The sequence below is a fragment of the Rhipicephalus microplus genome, chromosome 6, assembly GCF_043290135.1.
Source record: "Rhipicephalus microplus isolate Deutch F79 chromosome 6, USDA_Rmic, whole genome shotgun sequence".
Lineage (NCBI taxonomy): Eukaryota > Metazoa > Arthropoda > Arachnida > Ixodida > Ixodidae > Rhipicephalus > Rhipicephalus microplus.
The window spans coordinates 105,934,063-105,951,166 of NC_134705.1; the positions used below are offsets into that span (position 1 = coordinate 105,934,063).

General features: G+C 44.9%; 1 protein-coding gene across 5 annotated transcripts in view; it reads left to right on the top strand.

Annotated features, from left to right (window-relative positions):
- LOC142765408 (uncharacterized) overlaps positions 1 to 17,104 on the top strand; it is a 228,458-nt gene that overhangs the window by 42,396 nt on the left and 168,958 nt on the right. For all 5 annotated transcript variants that reach the window (XM_075866375.1, XM_075866377.1, XM_075866376.1 and 2 more), the window contains exons 4-5: positions 6,867 to 6,914; positions 7,573 to 7,611. In XM_075866375.1, coding sequence (XP_075722490.1) covers positions 6,867 to 6,914; positions 7,573 to 7,611 — 87 coding nt within the window. The remainder of the gene's footprint in view (positions 1 to 6,866; positions 6,915 to 7,572; positions 7,612 to 17,104) is intronic.

Below are 17,104 nucleotides of genomic sequence, written 5' to 3' on the forward strand. Positions count from 1 at the left end.
AGAGGGAGGAGAGTGAAAGCAGCCCTGCCTCATGAAATTAGTTGATATAGCCGCTGATGTGGTGCCCTCAGATAAGTTTGAGTTGCTTTCAGAGCTCATTGGAAGCTTGGCAGCTGGAAGCACCAGAGGTGTCCTATGGTTGAGATTGGCCATGTTAGCTTCGAGTTTATCTAGTCTATTCATGATCGTGGATATTGCAAGCGAGAGGTTGTTGGTTGCCGCTGCCCGTTCTTTAACTGATTTTTGTATTTCAGACAATGTTTGTTGTTTGCATATAGCTCGAAGTTGGTGCCGTAGTTTTATCTTTAGACACCTGAGCTTTTCTTTTGTGAGATGGGTGGGTACTGTCCTCACCCATTCGGTTATCTAGCATTTCTTCGAGGCGCTCTTGGGCCCCGGAACGCATTTCACTTGAAGTTCTTTCTGTGCTGTTTTTAAGACTGAATTTACCGAGCAAGCTGTGACATCGATTCTCTAAGCTCAGCGTTTTCTTTTTTTAGATCAGTTATATCACTGACATTATGCGCAGTCTCCCGCGAAGGCTCAGGGCGTGTCCGTTTAGCCACGTCTGACCAGCTCACCAGGAAAACCGGGTTTCCTTGGGGACCATTGCCACCCCTTGGCTTAGACCGGTATCTGGAACAGGACGGAGTGCGCCTTCTCGGTCCCGGAGACTGGGAGGTATGGCCGCGTGGCGTTGTGCAGGACCAGGATCTTGATCTGGACCCAGGCGTTGCCATCGTTCGGAATTTGGACCTCCCGCGTTCGGTTGGCTTGGTAGTAGGGGGGTAGTTCTCCTCGTGCATCTCTTGAAGTTTTCGGAAGCACTGGCGTGGTTTTACGATGTATGGTGTCTTGAACTTGGCCTTGCAGAGTTTGTCGGCAGTGGGATGATCCTTGCCGCACAGCTGACATCGTGGCTGACAGTGGTGGTCATCGCTCGGATCAGGCATTCCACAACCCGCACATAGCTTGTCAATTGGCCTCCAACACACGTCGCTCCTGTGCCCAAGTTTGTCCCACAGTTTGCAAAAGTCAACTTGTTTCCTGTATAGTGAACAGCGTGTGAGCACTCCTCTGTACATGACGTGAGTCGGGCCTCTGCTGCCGTCAAAAAGGACTATAACTGTCAAGGTTTTGCCAAGACGTTTGGCTGCGATCGCCGTAGGATTTCGGGCAGTAAAAATGCTACGGTGATGTCCCATGGGGTTTCTCTCAAGCGACCCCCTGTGATTACACCTTTGGCAGTGAGTTCCAGGGCCGTCTCGTATGCTCCCACCTCATACAACTTGTCGTTTGTGTTTGCTGTGCTTGTTACCTTGGTATTTGTCTGCATGGTCTTGGTTTGGGGTGCTGACGATCAAGATGTTCTGGAAATTGCTCGAACAAATCGTGTCCGTCTCTCTTTCTTCATAAGGGATCTTGGCGGCTTCGTACACAGCTTTGTCTAGCTCCGTTAAGCTGAGCTTTAAAAGCTGCAGGCCTCCTCTTGGCCTTTTAACTATCTTGTAGTCGCCTGTCGGCAGTCTTGGCACTTCGCTGGCTCTGGTTATCCGGGATATCCGATTTTCACCACGCGTTCTAGACTTTCGGGTAGGCCTAGGGCTACCACAGCGTTGATGGCTATCTTTCTTAGCACGTTTGCTGTTTGGAACATCTGTCCACCCGTTGCCTCTGTCATCTTCCCGTGGGGTGACGTCTTCGTCTTTCGCTTGCGTGGCAACTTCATTCTGCGGCGATACCTTCATTATTGATGATTACACCCTGTATGGCGCGAACGCTGAGGCCTGGCTAACGTGAGGCCACCCCAGTCGACGCGGAGCGCTGGTCGTAGGAATAGTAAACGCTTCCTGGTGGGAACTGGTTCTCGGTCGTCAAATCTAAAAAAAAAAGATCACCCACCTTAGAATATGGTCTCTTCGGATTCTCGGTGACGAGAAGAATCAGATAGTATATAAATTCGAGCGCTGCCTGGCTGTGTTCGCTGTGAAATTATTCTATGAGAACGGAGCCGACGTGAAGAGCGTCCATTCACCTCGGCGACCACAGTGACTCTCCAGTTTTCTTGGTCTCGCGTAATATTTTCACCATTTTATATCAAACTTCACATCTTAGCGACTCCACTGTGCCAGTTACTTCTTTCCTACGTGCTCTTTCTGTGGTCGCAAAAATATCGAGTGGCATGCAACCGTTTCACATGTGTTTGACAAGTGTGCCCTCATATCCGAACTAATATTCAACCACTTTGATGAGACCGCATCGACCGTCCTACCTACGGACGCTAGCCACCGCGGTATAGGTGTCGTCATGCTACAACGCGACACCTCTTCACAAGAGAGAGTAGTTGCATTTGCTAGTCGAGTACTAACCGTGACCGAGAAGAACTATACTATAACTGAGCAGCAGTGCTTGTGTGGTCTGGTCAGTGTAAAATTTTCGTCTACGGCCGTCATTTTACAGATGTTACGGATCACCACGCCTTATGCTGTCTTTCCACGCTGATGAACTTGTCTGGACGCATGGGTTGTTGGATTCTACGTCTACAGGAGTATGACTTCGACATCATTTAGGAGTGTGGTAGAAAACACCAAGACTCCGACGCCCTTTCGTGCTGCCCGCTGCTACATACCCAGCTCAGTATCGGTCAAAGTTCGGCCGTCACTTCTACCACAGCACCCTCACTCGCCTTAATAGATCACCTATTCTCGAACGACAAGCGTGCATTTCACTCCTGCCAGTTGTCTGATGCGTACTGCAGGCATATTAAAGATCAGCTCTCAAGAGCTTCTCAGCAGCTTAACGCGCACCTTCGTCGTCAACTCTTGTGATTTAGGCTGGAGAATGATATTCTCTAGCGTCACATCTACCACCCTGATGGTCAACGCTGCGTTCCCGTGCTACCACGCTCTCTTCAACTTGACGTGCTTAAAGTCTTCTATGACAACTTGACTGCCATCCATCTTAGTTTTTAAAAAAACTTATTACCGCATTCAATGTCGCCTGATAATTCTACTGGCATTGCACTCTACGTCGGTTCCTGCGTCCTATGCCAGCGTCATAAAATCCATACCTCTGCGCCGGCCGGGCCTCCGAAGCCAATTCCGTGCCCCACAACGCCATTTGAGGTTGTAGATGTGCACCTTTACGGCTCCCTACCCGTCACGTCTACAGGCAAACGAATAATAGTGACTGCCGTGGAGCACCTGACATGCTACGCGGGTATAACGTCCGTGTCAACTTCCTCTGCTCAGGATGTTGCCGACTTCGTTCTTCGCGCCTGCATTCTGTGCCATGGTGCCCCTCGTATACTACTCAGTGAACGTGTAAGGGTGTTCCTGTCGCAAGTGCTAATTGCGACAGGACTATTGCGCACATCTGGAATAACACACAAGGACATAGCAACAGCGGTGCGCTGCCACGACAGCGCTGCGCGTTGTGCGAAAATCATCAAAATGGATTGTGTGGGCGTATTTATCGAAGAGAACTACTATTGATACTTGCAACTACAAGTATCAATCTTCAGTTCTGTACGCCAGTAATCACCAAATATTGGTGTTTACTACAAGTTATCTACTTTCCCTTTTTTCTATGTTTAATCGAATTCAACTGACTGTTGTTAGCAGATAAAAATTACTTTTTGTATGATGATATCAAATTCGAATTGTTTACTTCTGTTTATTTGTAATTAGAAGTATTACAATTTCAGTTATGTATACCTTCAATGGGACCCGCACTAGCCTTTGGCTATGGGACCATACAGTTTGTGCTTATTTTTATAAGACATGAGTGCAATAAAGACCATTCATTCATTCATTCATTCATCAAGCTAACACCCTCAGATGGACGGTCTCGCCGAGAGAATTCACCGTAATTTTGCTGATATGATAGCCGTCTACGTCAGTTCAGACCACAAAAACTAGGATACCTTTTTCCCAGTCCTTACCTTTAAAACAACCCGGTCAATCAGCGCACCACCAGATATTCGACCCTTCTACCTCGTTTAGTAACGTCCCCTACTTTATTCCTTGACTTTTCCTTTTTAAACACCGATGTCAACTTGTGTTCGCCTTCCAGCAAAAAATACATTTCAAGACTAGCCCGGTTTCGCAACCGTGCTCGCATCCACACTGAAGCGCGACAAGAAAATCGAAAAGTCACTCATAAACGTATCCATCGCCTTGTAGTTTTCCAACCTGGTGACGAGGTGCTCTTGTTCTCACCAACTCGTACACCTGGCGTGTGTGACAACTCTAAGCCATACTTCATTGGATGATTGATATGAGGGGTTTAACGTCCCAAAACCACCATATGGTTATCAGAGATGCTGTAGTGGAAGGCTGCAGAAATTTCGACCACCTGGAGTTCTTTTACGTGCACCCAAATCTGAGCACACGGACCTACAACATTTTCGCCTCCATCGAAAATGCTTATTATGCATTATGCAAAATGCGTATTCGATTCGCGACCTGCGGGTCAGCAGCCGAGTACCTTGGCAACTAGACCACTGCGGCAGGGCATACTTCATTAGGGCTCATATAGTTATCAAATAGACTTCACCTATTGCCCTATTGAAAATCCTACGTTGCTGGATGCTGGAATCGTTGGTAGATATGGTGGAAAGAATAGTAGATATGGTGCAAACTGTAGTGGGCATAATGGCTGATGGCGGCCAGAGTGGAAAAAAAGATGGCAGATTGTGGTGGTGGTGATGAACCAATGGTGGTGACGGATGAAATTGCCGGCTGATGATGGCTAGAGTGAAAAAATTGTAGTAGATGGCGGTGGTGGTGATAGCGAGACAATGGTGGTGACGGTGGAAAATGCCTGCTCTTGGTGACGAGGCTAAACGTGTTTGGTGGAAGGCTTGGTGAACAAGGTGGATGACGGTGACATAATGGAAGCTTGATAAATGATGGTGGCATAATGAAAAAGTACATGACAGTATGTGAAATCACTTATTTGTAGTGCTTCATTCTTGAATGCGCAGACATATGTTTAAAGTCAAAACAAACCAACGCTGCTTATAGGCTTTCTAGCACGTTTTTTTTTATTCCTGTGGTGTTAACAACGCTTCAATTTTCGTAGAACATAGAATATGCGGCCGGGATTATGTTTACATTTGGCGCACGTACTTACATCAGTTTGACATCCACGATGTGTTTCTTTGTTGTGATATTTGTAAGACTAGAAGTGTCACTGTGAACACGACAATAACTGTTATACATCGGCGCACAGTTGTCTACAAATAAATGGGCTCCAGTTCTCAATTGCCCTTTTCATTGTTAGAGCAGAACTTACACAGCGGTCCCTTGATGTCGGCTAGCTAGAAACGCAACTCTGGCAATTCTTCCACACTCTATTGTTCTAGCCGTACCTTTAAATTAAAGAGGTGCGCGCGAATATTTCGAAAACTTTCACTTTCGACATGGGTCGAGTTGAGCCCCAGAGAATTTAACTTTCACCCTTCTGTTCTACCACCACGATTTCCACAAAACATTAGTTACACCGACTGAGCCCGTACAAGTGTGATCGGCGCTTCTGGGTTTCAGAATACACAATTTGGACTAGCAAAAATGACAATACAATACAGCTACCTCATCATTTAACCTTAATGAAGCCTTTTTTACTTTGTACGGTGTCCACGCAAGAAGCGACAAACATTGATGCGATGCACTTGCAGCACTTTCACCAATTGTACGCCTCCCCTCACCGTCAGCCACCGGTCGCACTCGCCGGGGCTTCACTGGCTCTTATGCGAGGACATAGAGACGTCCATTCGTATGCTTACTGAACCAATTTTATAGCATGATGTTTCAAGCGCAGTGCATTTGTTTTGCCCAAGCAGTTATATAGTTGTTCCTAAGGACATAGCAACAGTGATGCGCTGGCACGACTGCGCTGCGCGTTGCGCGAAAATCATCAAAATCGATTGTGTGGGCGTATTTATCGAATGAGCATAAAAGTGTCATAAATCCTGGACTGATATCGCCTTTTGAAAGGTGCGAGAAACGGATAATAAACTTGGCAGTAACCGCCAATAAACTCTACCTGCTCCTCAGTCCATTGAGTTATTTTTTTTGCTTGCGGTTGTAAATTGTAACAAAAACATAGTGCTGCTGCCATTATTGCAGCGGCAATCATTACAGGCAGCAGTTGTTCGTGTTTGTCAAGTGTTCAAATTTTAGTGGCAGGTGCAGAACCCATCTCTCCTGAGTAAGCAACAAACAGAACTAAAGTTAAAGAGTGGTTCTGTCGGCATGGCGCAGTGGTTAGTGTGCTCAGATGGAAATTCGAAAGTGGCAGGTTCGATTCCGGGCTGTCGCACCTTTTTTTTTTGTTTTTTACGTGTGCTTTTTACATCGTTTTTTAAACAAATTTTTTTGATATTTTTTAATGGCAGCTCGTCACGGTTGTTCTAACGGTGCTACGTGCTCCAGCACAGCCGCCTGGAGCGCACCATCCACCATCCACTCCACCATACGCCAACAAACATCATGTGACGCTATCAGGCACCGTTCTCTGTCACAATCACTTGCTACCGCCAGGTTAGCCGCTTCCACGCGGGGGGAATTAGTTGTGGTGTTCGTTAGGCGCTTCTTCTCATACACGCATTATTATATACATCATCTTCTACCAGGGTCTCTGTCCTCATCTTCACTTGGTGTCACTACCATCATCAACGCGCACATGCGCGCTCTGTGTCTGCCCATTCGCTGCCACTGCTCAATAAACGCTGTCTTAACGCAGACACAGACAGCTATGGCAAATATAATGCTTCTTTACTTTTTTCTAATTAAATAATATTTGTAATTTATGGTTGTGTGAGTGTTTATTTCTCTCTTTCTCCGGTGTCACACTTTTTTTAGAGTATTCCTGGAGGCTTTGTCCAACTTCCAGCTCCTGATGCTCTTCAGGCAAGTATTTTCAAAGCTTGATGGGAACAACTTTTGGGTTCCAGTGCATTTAGGTAGTTGATTCGCCTTAAGTGCTGTATCTAGCGTGTAAGGGAGTTGGTAGCTAGTGAACAGTCTAGTGCGTTGCTCAACGTTTTCGAAGTATGGCAAAGTTTGAGCTAGACTAACTGTATTTAGATACGGCAAACACCTATTCAGAACGCAAACAAAAACAAGTTTTCATAACCCAAACGCACTACCAACAGTTGAGAAATATTGTAACAGCAATACATTTGTTAGATTACAAAGGCGAAATCACGTACATAGAAACAACTGAAGAAGCATATGTTGCAAAATACCGAAAGTTAAGCGCCGCGCCACCTCCCAGGCAGACTTGTTACACTTTAGAAAACTGTACTTACAGAGCAGCGGTGCAACCAGAGGGCACTAATTTAATTCCAAAGGTACTGTATTGCTGTTACTGCTTCAGCTTGAAGGTTGTACTGTTCTTAGATGAGCAATGATGAAGTACAAACAACATGTTACTCTCATTCGGTGTTAAGAAACTCCACAATTCTTATTGTAAATGTGTAAATAGTGTGGTAAACTTTTGTATACCCCTCTCCTTTTTTGATACCACCATTCCTAATTCTAAACTATCATTCTCTACTCGTTTCAGCCATCACTGTCTTTAAGCCCCATTCCGGGCCCAAGTTGGGTAAGTGTTTCATCGCGAGACTATAGGTATTTTATTTATGAGGTTGACAAAATGATCCTTATGTGGACTGCCTGGTACGAGCGCAAACTGGTCTCACAACAATGAAGCGCACATTCGCACTGGTACTAATAGCACGTGACTCACACTATCTGAACAATGGCTTATAACAACTATAATCGAGAAAATCGAAGCATCACCGAAATCTGCGACCATCTATCTTGCGAAAAAACAATAATTAAAAGTCATTTATGACCCAAAGCCAAGCAAAATGTCTCCCTGAAGACATTTTTCACGTGCGTTTGGGCTTTCGCAAGGCGTCTGCGTCATCGTTTCCCCTAAAGATTTGCGCCTTGATCTGTTTGAAATAAACAACATTTTCGTGTTTTACCTAATACTATGACGGAGGGATCGTCTATGTCGCTTTTTTGTATTTTCCAAGTTTCCTGAACCATTCCTTGTACGCTTAGCAGGAACCATTCTCCAAAAGGGGTCTTCTCTTTACGTCCCGATTTATTGCCCACGCCTATAACTATCATAAAGCTAAAGCGATTTTGGTGAATGCTATTATTTAGACACATTTACACACCAACTCCTTTTTGTTGGAGACTGTGGTGCGCTTCACTAGGGGCTCGTCTTTTTTTAGCTTCTTTTCATTGCCTTTGTTTTGCAGCTTTGGAGATATGCATTTCAATAATCACCGCGAAGATGAAGTGTGAACAAATTTCGCTCGTGACGTGGTGCTATGAAGTACACTTGGCTTTCAGTTATTTTTTTTGGTTTCTGATTCCACAGAGCAGTTTTTCACGTAGAGGCTCTACTCATGACGTTTTCAGAGTCTTTGCATGGTTTAACAATTTGGTGAAAGCCGAGAACATGATATTTTTGCATTTCATGTAGTTTGTGGTCGCACTAATTCCTTCTCAGGCTGGGAGACCACAAGAGTCAGAGTTCTTCCAATGACTCATGTATGTTGCTTAAGGTTTGGTAACAGGTACTCGTTGGCGTCAAAAGGAGGTATAAAGTGCAAGGGAGTTTAATAGTGACGTGATGTAGTAGGCAGGCAGCCGGTACGGAAACCAATGCTCGAGCAGTCCAGCGTCTACAGCTCGTGCACATGCTCGTGCGTCGCACTTATTGATGGTCCCACTTGTCAGTGCCTTGTGAATTCCCCACTAGAAAAGTAACGAATATACGTTACGCATCACATACGCACAAACACTGGTGCTAAGACAGCACTGCTTCAGCTATGCGATTTATTTTTCATGGCCAGCCACATATATACACTAAATTATACACAAATAGAACGAAAGAACCCTATCTTTATTATGGCTATCAAAGCATTTGTTCAAATTCATCTACATGCATTTCTTAGAGTAGCAGATAATGTGCAACAGTAAACAGCATGCGAGAAAAACCACACGGTCATTCATGAATTATTGCGATGCCGCAACCCTGAGATGTATTTGATAACAATTTACTGAAACGCTAACCAAACTAATACTAATTTTCGTTTATTGTCTAGTGTGGCGCTATTCATGCAATTATTTGTAAAAGTTTCAAGATGCGCTTTAGGTTGCATCGTAATAGCATTTCTATCAATATATAGAGCTTGCGGACGTGTTCTAGTGTCACCGCGAATGTGTGTACCCCCGTGCATGTGTGCGTGCACGTGCATGTATGAGTCCATGCTTGTGTTAACTGTTTTACGCCCATGTTAAACGTTTAACGCCCATATGTTTACGCCCATGCATGTGTACGTTTACGGCCGCTTGTCTGTGCGGCCGTATGTGTGTACACGTGTATCTGTGTGCGCCTGCGTATGCGTGTGTATCAGCCCATGCGCCCTCAAATTTCGCGTCTGTGTGTGTGGGGGGGGGGGGGGTTCTCACTGCTTCTCAGTGGTTAAGGTCCCACACATTTTGAGACTTGAAGTCTATATGAGAGGTGGCTTAAGAAATGACGGTGGTGAACGCACTGCACACGGGCGATTCATTACATGGAAAATGGCTTCACATTCTCGTACCTTATCGTTGCTTACGAATTTGCTGTGGTAGCTGAATAGGCACGCTGAGGCGCTGCTACGCTCGAAAACGTGGATTATGACTAATCCACACAAAAAGCTGTAACTGCCCTCATGCACAACGACAGTTTATATTAACAACATTAAACAAGAACGTGCCTTGCTTTGGCTGCATTGCTTAGTTAGCTCATTGGGCAACCATATGAAATTATGAGCTGATCTTGCGGTCAGCAAGAAGTTTGGTAACATCCTCGACACGTTTAGTGGTGCGTGACAAGCCTTCTTAACATCTGCGACGGTGTATTGATTTGTTCCAGCTTCGACTACGCATTCAGTGTTTGCGGCACTATATACGGAATTGCCAGACATGAACAATGCGGGCAGAACTTCCCCCGAAAAAAAGGTGAAGCGATGCCCTCTCGCTAATCTCACCAAGGACGAAACATTTATTGTTTCTGGCGGTTCCAGGGTGCACTTTGTCTTCCGCAAGTTTTGCTTTCCTATGTTTTGCTGAGTGCAGTCGCATTCCGTGAAAATATTGATTTGTGAGGTTTTAATGTCCCAAAACAATCATATGATTATGAGAGACGCTGTAGTGGAGGACTCTGGAAATTTCGACCACCTGGGGTTCTTTAACGTACACCCAAATCTGAGCACACGGGCCTACAACATTTCCGCCTAAATCGGAAATGCAGCCGCCGCAGCCGGGACTCGATTCCACGACCTGCGGGTCAGCCGCCGAGTACTTTAGCCACTACACCACCACGGCGGGGCGTGAAAATACTCAAAGAACATGAGACTGCCACTTAACCGATGTCGCTGCGCGACTGGTGGGAAGAAGAGTTGCCATTTACAAGGAGTCATTTTTCAAGCGCAATTCGATTGCCTTCCCTGTCTAAGCCGCCGCCGTATGCGCCATAGCGTTTGCCTTTCGGCGCCCTCTTGGCCGGTCTTCCGCTCACCCCTGCCAGGGTTGCCCCTGCAACGGCCGGATAGACAGGGGAAGAGTTGCGTCGACAGCTGTGGCACCACCGCCAGTGCCTCCCTCTTCTATCTTTGTCTCATCCGTCTTTCCTATGCGTTACGCTGGTCTGGGCTCTTAATCGCTGTGTGAGTTCCAGCGAACAGGCGCATCTTTAATGGTGGTCACGCATGACTCCGTGTTTGAAGTGACGCTCGGATTATGGAATAATCATGAAGCGGCGGACACGGATAACGTGGGCCTGTTGACGGTGAGTGTACTGTTTTCGTAGGTATTAATCACACAGCGCTAGCTGAGCGTCTGCAGAAGCTCTGTCGAAGTAGGCTACCGTTATTTACAAGAGCATGCGTTCACGGATCTGTTGCAGATGCCCGATTAAAGCTGTAACTTAACGAGTTTACACTGCTATGCGCGTTGCCTGCATCACTCATAGAATGAGTGAGGTGACCCCTTATCAAGGGCGATTAGTTGCTGATCGCACATTGTTTCTTCACTATGGAAAGTACGTGATATCGTTTCAAGATGCACTTTAGGCTGCACCCAAATAACATTTCTATCAATACTCAAATAAGCAACGTGCTTCTACAGGTGTAAGCGTTAAAAAGAAAGAAAAAGAAAATATTGACGTAGAGAGGACAATGTACGCAGTGTTTTTGTTTTGCTTATAGACGGTTTAGTTTGAGGTGCTGATATGCAACATTGCTGCCAGCAAGTGTACGTCAGTCTTTCGAAATACTTCGGACACACGTCACTAATAACAGGAAAGCTCTAGTAGACTTCCGAAGGCGAGTTGTTGCGACTGTCGCAACACGTTGTTTTCCATCGTTTTTGCTTACAGTCTTCGTGCTTTGCCTACAATTGCGATGACGTTCGACGTTATAACAGAATCGAGAGAGTGTACTTGACTTTGGGAGCTATGTTTGGTAGCTCTAGCATAAGCCATGGCTGATCCAACGCAGACGGCGTCCGCGCGTGTTGGTGTCGTTCTAAAGCTCGTACTTGCATAATTGTGCTTAACTGAGTTTTAGGCACGGGTTACGTTTGTAAATCTCATGGTAAATAACAGGTGATAGCGTGCCCCTGATGACCATGAGAAGATGAGCTTGGTTGTCGAATACGCCAGGCGTTTTTTTTTCAAAGCCAGCTTTGAAACATTATATTTAAAAATGGTTTTATACGTGCTAGCCAGTGCCTATTGCAAGCACGTAACTCTTTAAAGGCCAACTGACCAGGATTAACAATTCTGAGCTGACAAGTGCAATGCGTAGACGAGGCGTTGATGATTACGTCTGCTAAAATTTACAACGCTACGTGCCGCGGAAATGGGTCAAATTTTAGGATGAACGCCGCTCCCTCTCCTCTCTGCCAGCGTGCGCCTAGAGATTGAGGGCTTGGTGAGCGCGTATGAGTGGCCCTACGTACACGGCATTGCAGAGACGTTGGTCCTCTATGTAGACAACTCTGCTCTGGCGTTGCAGACAAAGACACGTGATATGGCGAAAATTATTTAACATGGCACGCGTAGTTTATGTAATTTATTGCAAGAAAAGTCCAATAAAACTCTAGATAAATAATGAGACGCTATAAGGGAATGTGCGCGTCTTTTTCCATTTTAGGGGCGAAGCTCCTTATGGAGTGGCTTGGGCGTCCCTCGTAGAACGTAACCACTAGTGGCACATACCCGAAATAGGTATAACATTTGACCTCCAAGGAGGTGCCGGTGAGAGATTTATTCTGTGCGTTGTTACCAATAAAAAACAGTGCTAAATCTACATGCCAATAGATGCTAATGGGAAATGAGAGACAGGAGCATTCGGCTTTTAGTCAACGCGCACGCTGCGATCCCCATTAGCAGCCAATGGCATGTACGTTGAGCACTATCGAACAAGAAAGGGATGCTACATTATACTCGCTGGGTGTAACCTCCTTAGTTTTAGAAAGGTTTAGCGAGCGTTGAGCCGCAGGGCCATGAATACAATGAACTAGTATATACCATGAATGAATTCAAGGTGGTTAAACGGGGGAGCAGATACGAAGCGCAAGCCGTAAGAAATTAAAAGCTGAATCCTCCTGTCTCTCATTTCACATTAGCAGCCACTAGCATGTACATTGAGCACTATCTGACAGGAAAAGGTTGCTACGGTGTACTCGCTGGGCGTAACCTCCTTGGTTTTAGAAAGGTTTAGCGAGCATTGGGCCGCAGTGCCATGAATACATTGAGCTAGTATATACCATGAACTCAAGGTGATTGAAGGAGGGAAGTAGACCCGAAGCGCAAGCCGTAAGAAAGTGTGCGTGTGCCACCTCTCGTTTAGTCGTTGGAATGTCCACTGAATGGCGGTGCTTCTATATGGGGAATATATGATAAAAAGATGCGAGATTGTGGGACTTGGAGTGTTGAATAAATGGACGAACGGACACACAGACAGATGCATGGATGGATGCATGAACGGACGCAGGGGCGGATGTATGAACGAACGCAGGGACGGGCCCACGAACAGACGCATGGACGGTCACACAGACAGACGCATGGACGGACGAATGCTTCGCCCCACTCTCCACCATATGCTGTCATTTTTTTTTCTCCCGCAAATTGCTACGAGATGCGGGGCTAACGTGTTGGCGTTTCGGGTGTGTTCGCGTCCCCGTGGTTAGCGCATGGACTACTAAGTGGCTTTAAGAGAGAAACCAAGTAAAAAGTGAGTCCCGTAACTGTATTCTAAAAGGAGCGACACCTCAACAGTAGCTCACAAGGGGTGGTGGTGAGTAGGGATTAAGAGAATAGGATTAAAGGTATAGATAGAGAGAAAGATGCGCTAGGCCAGTGAGCGAGGACAAATCGAGGGGATAGGAGAGGTAGGAAACATGGAAACACGGTCACAGGAGTCCGAGGACGGGGCACCACTTGCGAAACCTCTTGGCGTCAGGTGATGGCGTAGGGCAAGTCCGGTATGTCAGAGCTGCACTGTGGTCAAAGGTCGGCGTCAGGAGATAACGTAGGGCCAGCCCAGTCGGCCAGAGCTACGCTGACGTCGGAGATCGCAAGGGCGCCACTGGTCGGCACGAAATCCAGCGAGCCCAGCGCATGGAGCAGACTACCACCGTGGAACGCTCCTATGCGTTCGCGCACTCATTGTGCAAATCTCTTCTACCACATCTAAGGCAGCGTTTCCAAACGATCCTGCAGAAACAGTCAGAAGACCACAAAATAACGCTGGTCAACAAAGCAACGCCGCTCGCGTGCTCCGGGGCGTTTGGGAACGTCACGCGCACGTCCCCTCTTGAAAGGTTGTCGGAGAGGGTGGGGAAGAGATTTGGCTTGCGAAAGCTACGCGAATGAGCGGCAAGGGCTTCGAGCTCGCCTCTTCTCATCCTCGTTTCGCACCACTTCAATAAACCTGTTTTCTCCACTCGTGAAGAACTGAGTAAAACTTTTTTGTGGCAAAATGTTCCTCATCGAACACCCAACAAATTCCACTGTCACTAACTGAAATTTGGTATGGGGCCTGGTGTTTGTCTCTTTAAAGGAAGACCAATCACATCTTTCAATAAAAACAATGAATTAGGATGATTGAATTATGAATGAGGAAACCCTGTGCCAGATAAGGTGCGCAAAAATACACGTTCGCAGCCATACGTCTATAAGGCAGGCAAATAGGCAGCACAACGTCAACTGTTGATTAGATGCCACGGACGGAGCTTCTTGTAAGGGTAGAAAGAACGAGGAAATTATTCATTTTTGATGCCCTTATAGTGGTAGTAAGAATTGTACCGATTGCTGAATTGTCACAATTCCTCAATTTACTAGAGGTATGACTGAAGTCAGTAAATCTTTTATTTTTTGTAGACCTGTTCAGTGGTGCCACGCCCAAGATCGTTTGTTCTCATGCAAAAGACAAAGCAGACATGTCTTCACTGTTTGTACGTGAAGAGGTAAGTTTCTTGTGTATTTTGAATAATGCTACATGTTCTGAATGTTGTACATTAAAAATTGTTTTTCAAACTGGCTCATTACCTGATAAGGAACTTGATTCTTGGGTGAGTTCAGACTTTTGTTAGTACCACATTTGCCGTAGTTTACGCTGCACCACAACTCGAGAATTCGCTGTAGGCTGGAACACTATCTTATCTGTATCATATGTATTTATTAGATTGTATGTATTGTATGCTTTGAGTTCAGTATATAGTCAATTACACGCAATTTCTAAGGATACGCACTAAACATTCTTCATATACGTTGCTGCCAGATGAGCACGAACATCGATTCATGAGAAATCATATTTGCTATTATCACAGGACAAGAGAATGCCGCTGACTTCCTGTGTAGTCTACTCCAGCTCCAGCCTAGAGCAAGCCTAGTTCCTAAACCGTGGATGACCGAAAAATCTCCCGTTTCAATAATTCAGAAAAAAGAGTGAAGGGGTAACCGCACGGCTGAATTATTTTTTTCTTTTCAACATTGACTATGACCGCAATGCCTTTAACAACAGTGCTAGAGCGGCTGTTTCTCGGCGTTAGTTGGGAGTTTATAAACGAAGTTGTTCAGGCAGTACGACGCTGAAAGTTTTAGTGTCACAATGCCTGAACAACTTTCTTTAATATGGTCATTGTAGATGAATATATATTGTAATTTGTCTAAATATTTTGCTGACTTCTAGCTGGGTCAATCTATGCCAAACCTCCCAGCGATTTCGGCGACCATCTGAAATGTATTCGAAACAATGTGCTGGCTTACTGCGTTGGAAACAGTGAACTGCGAAAATATTTCAGCGAGAAAAAAGCTTTGTTCATGTGGCTGCCTTCTGAACTTCCTGGCATAATGCCATCTGGGTCTTCTTGATGGAAAAATTCATTTCAAAAGTACCGCTCCTTTTTTCTATACTAAATTCGGTCTACATGTTAAGTACATGTGCTTGTGTAAGGTGTTTGAAGCTCAGTACTGTTAGTGCAATTTTTTGCTACATTCACTTCCAAAACTCAAGCCAACATGTCTTATGTTTGCATTTTTAATTCCAATATTGCACTTTGCGTAAATATCTGAGCAGTGAATACTTACTGCACAGAACATATACTTTGAGAAAAATATTTCTTTAGACCTCTCAAGCTGCTAAAATATACACGAAAACATCACGTATTTCACACAATTGTGATTTTTGTCCTTATTAAGTTGCAATTTGCACCATGTCGTGGTCCAATTAAAACTCATCTTTATACTTAAATTGAAAGCCAGTAAAATATTTTCATATTTAAAATCTTATTACAAACGGACCGGAAAGAGCGCTGACTGTCAACAGATTTTTATTGAAGGTGGTGTGACCGCTTTTATACCGAGCACAACTGGGCTCATGTGCAACGACACATGTGTGAACATGACAAAATAATCTTAACTGAGAAAAGAATACTCTTTCTCGGAAAAGGTAAATGAAGGTGTACTGGTGCATTGATCTTTGGCCTTCCTGATAAAATACTTTTGGGAAATCTATCTTTCATTTTTTGCTCTTGCTTTTTTCAAAAACCGTGTTATTAAAACATAAGAATGCACTAACATTCTTTACACCGTATGTACATTAGACTACCATAGCCATTCTTAACATTTAAAGCATGCTCTCTTGCTCCATCATAAGAGCATTACCCAGATTATTTTATGTTTAATTTTCCACATGTTAACGGTATCTCATACACAACATTACATTGGCATTCAGTAAACCCGTTCTCGTGACGAATGCTGCAAGATTGATTATTCCTGCTCAGTACGCACACTTTTAAAAGCTTGCAAAGAGCGAAAAAAACAAAGTATTATTATATCTGCTGGCCTTTTTCTTTATATTGTGAGAAACCTTACCTACGTATGGTGTAACATGCAAAGCCTTCGGTCATTCTGTTTTTCTTTCGGTTCTGTTTCCTTTATCTTCACTTTCTGCAGGAGGGTTCGCAAACAGGTGTGATGATGCTGTTGGGATATTGGCTGGTGCTATCAGCCCAGGAGTCCTAAGAGTGTTCTGCCTATTGATAATGGGCATTCAAAATTAGTAAAAAGAGGAATCGCCACCACGTGTATTCGACCATCCTTCAAAAGTCCGGTTAGCACAATGGTGAAGTCCACCTTAAAATCCAGGTTAAATGTTTAAAAGATGTTGGATATCCCAACAGCGTCATCACACCCGTTTGCGAAACCCTCCTGCATAAAGTGAAGTTAAAGAAAACGGGACCAACAAAAACAGATTGACCAAAAACCTTTGCGTGTTATACCACATAAGGTGTCGCACATTTTAAAGAAAATAGCCAGCAGATATGATAATAACTTGTCGTTTTCCGCCCCTTGCAAGCTTTCAGGAGTGTGTGTACTAAAAACAAACGGTAGTAGTCAATTTTGCACCATTCCTCACGAGAATAGGTTTACCTAATGTCAATTTCAAGTTCTAAGAAGCCTTTTTTATCAGGAAAGCCAAGAATCAGTGCATCATTACACCTTCAGTTATGGTTTAAGAGAG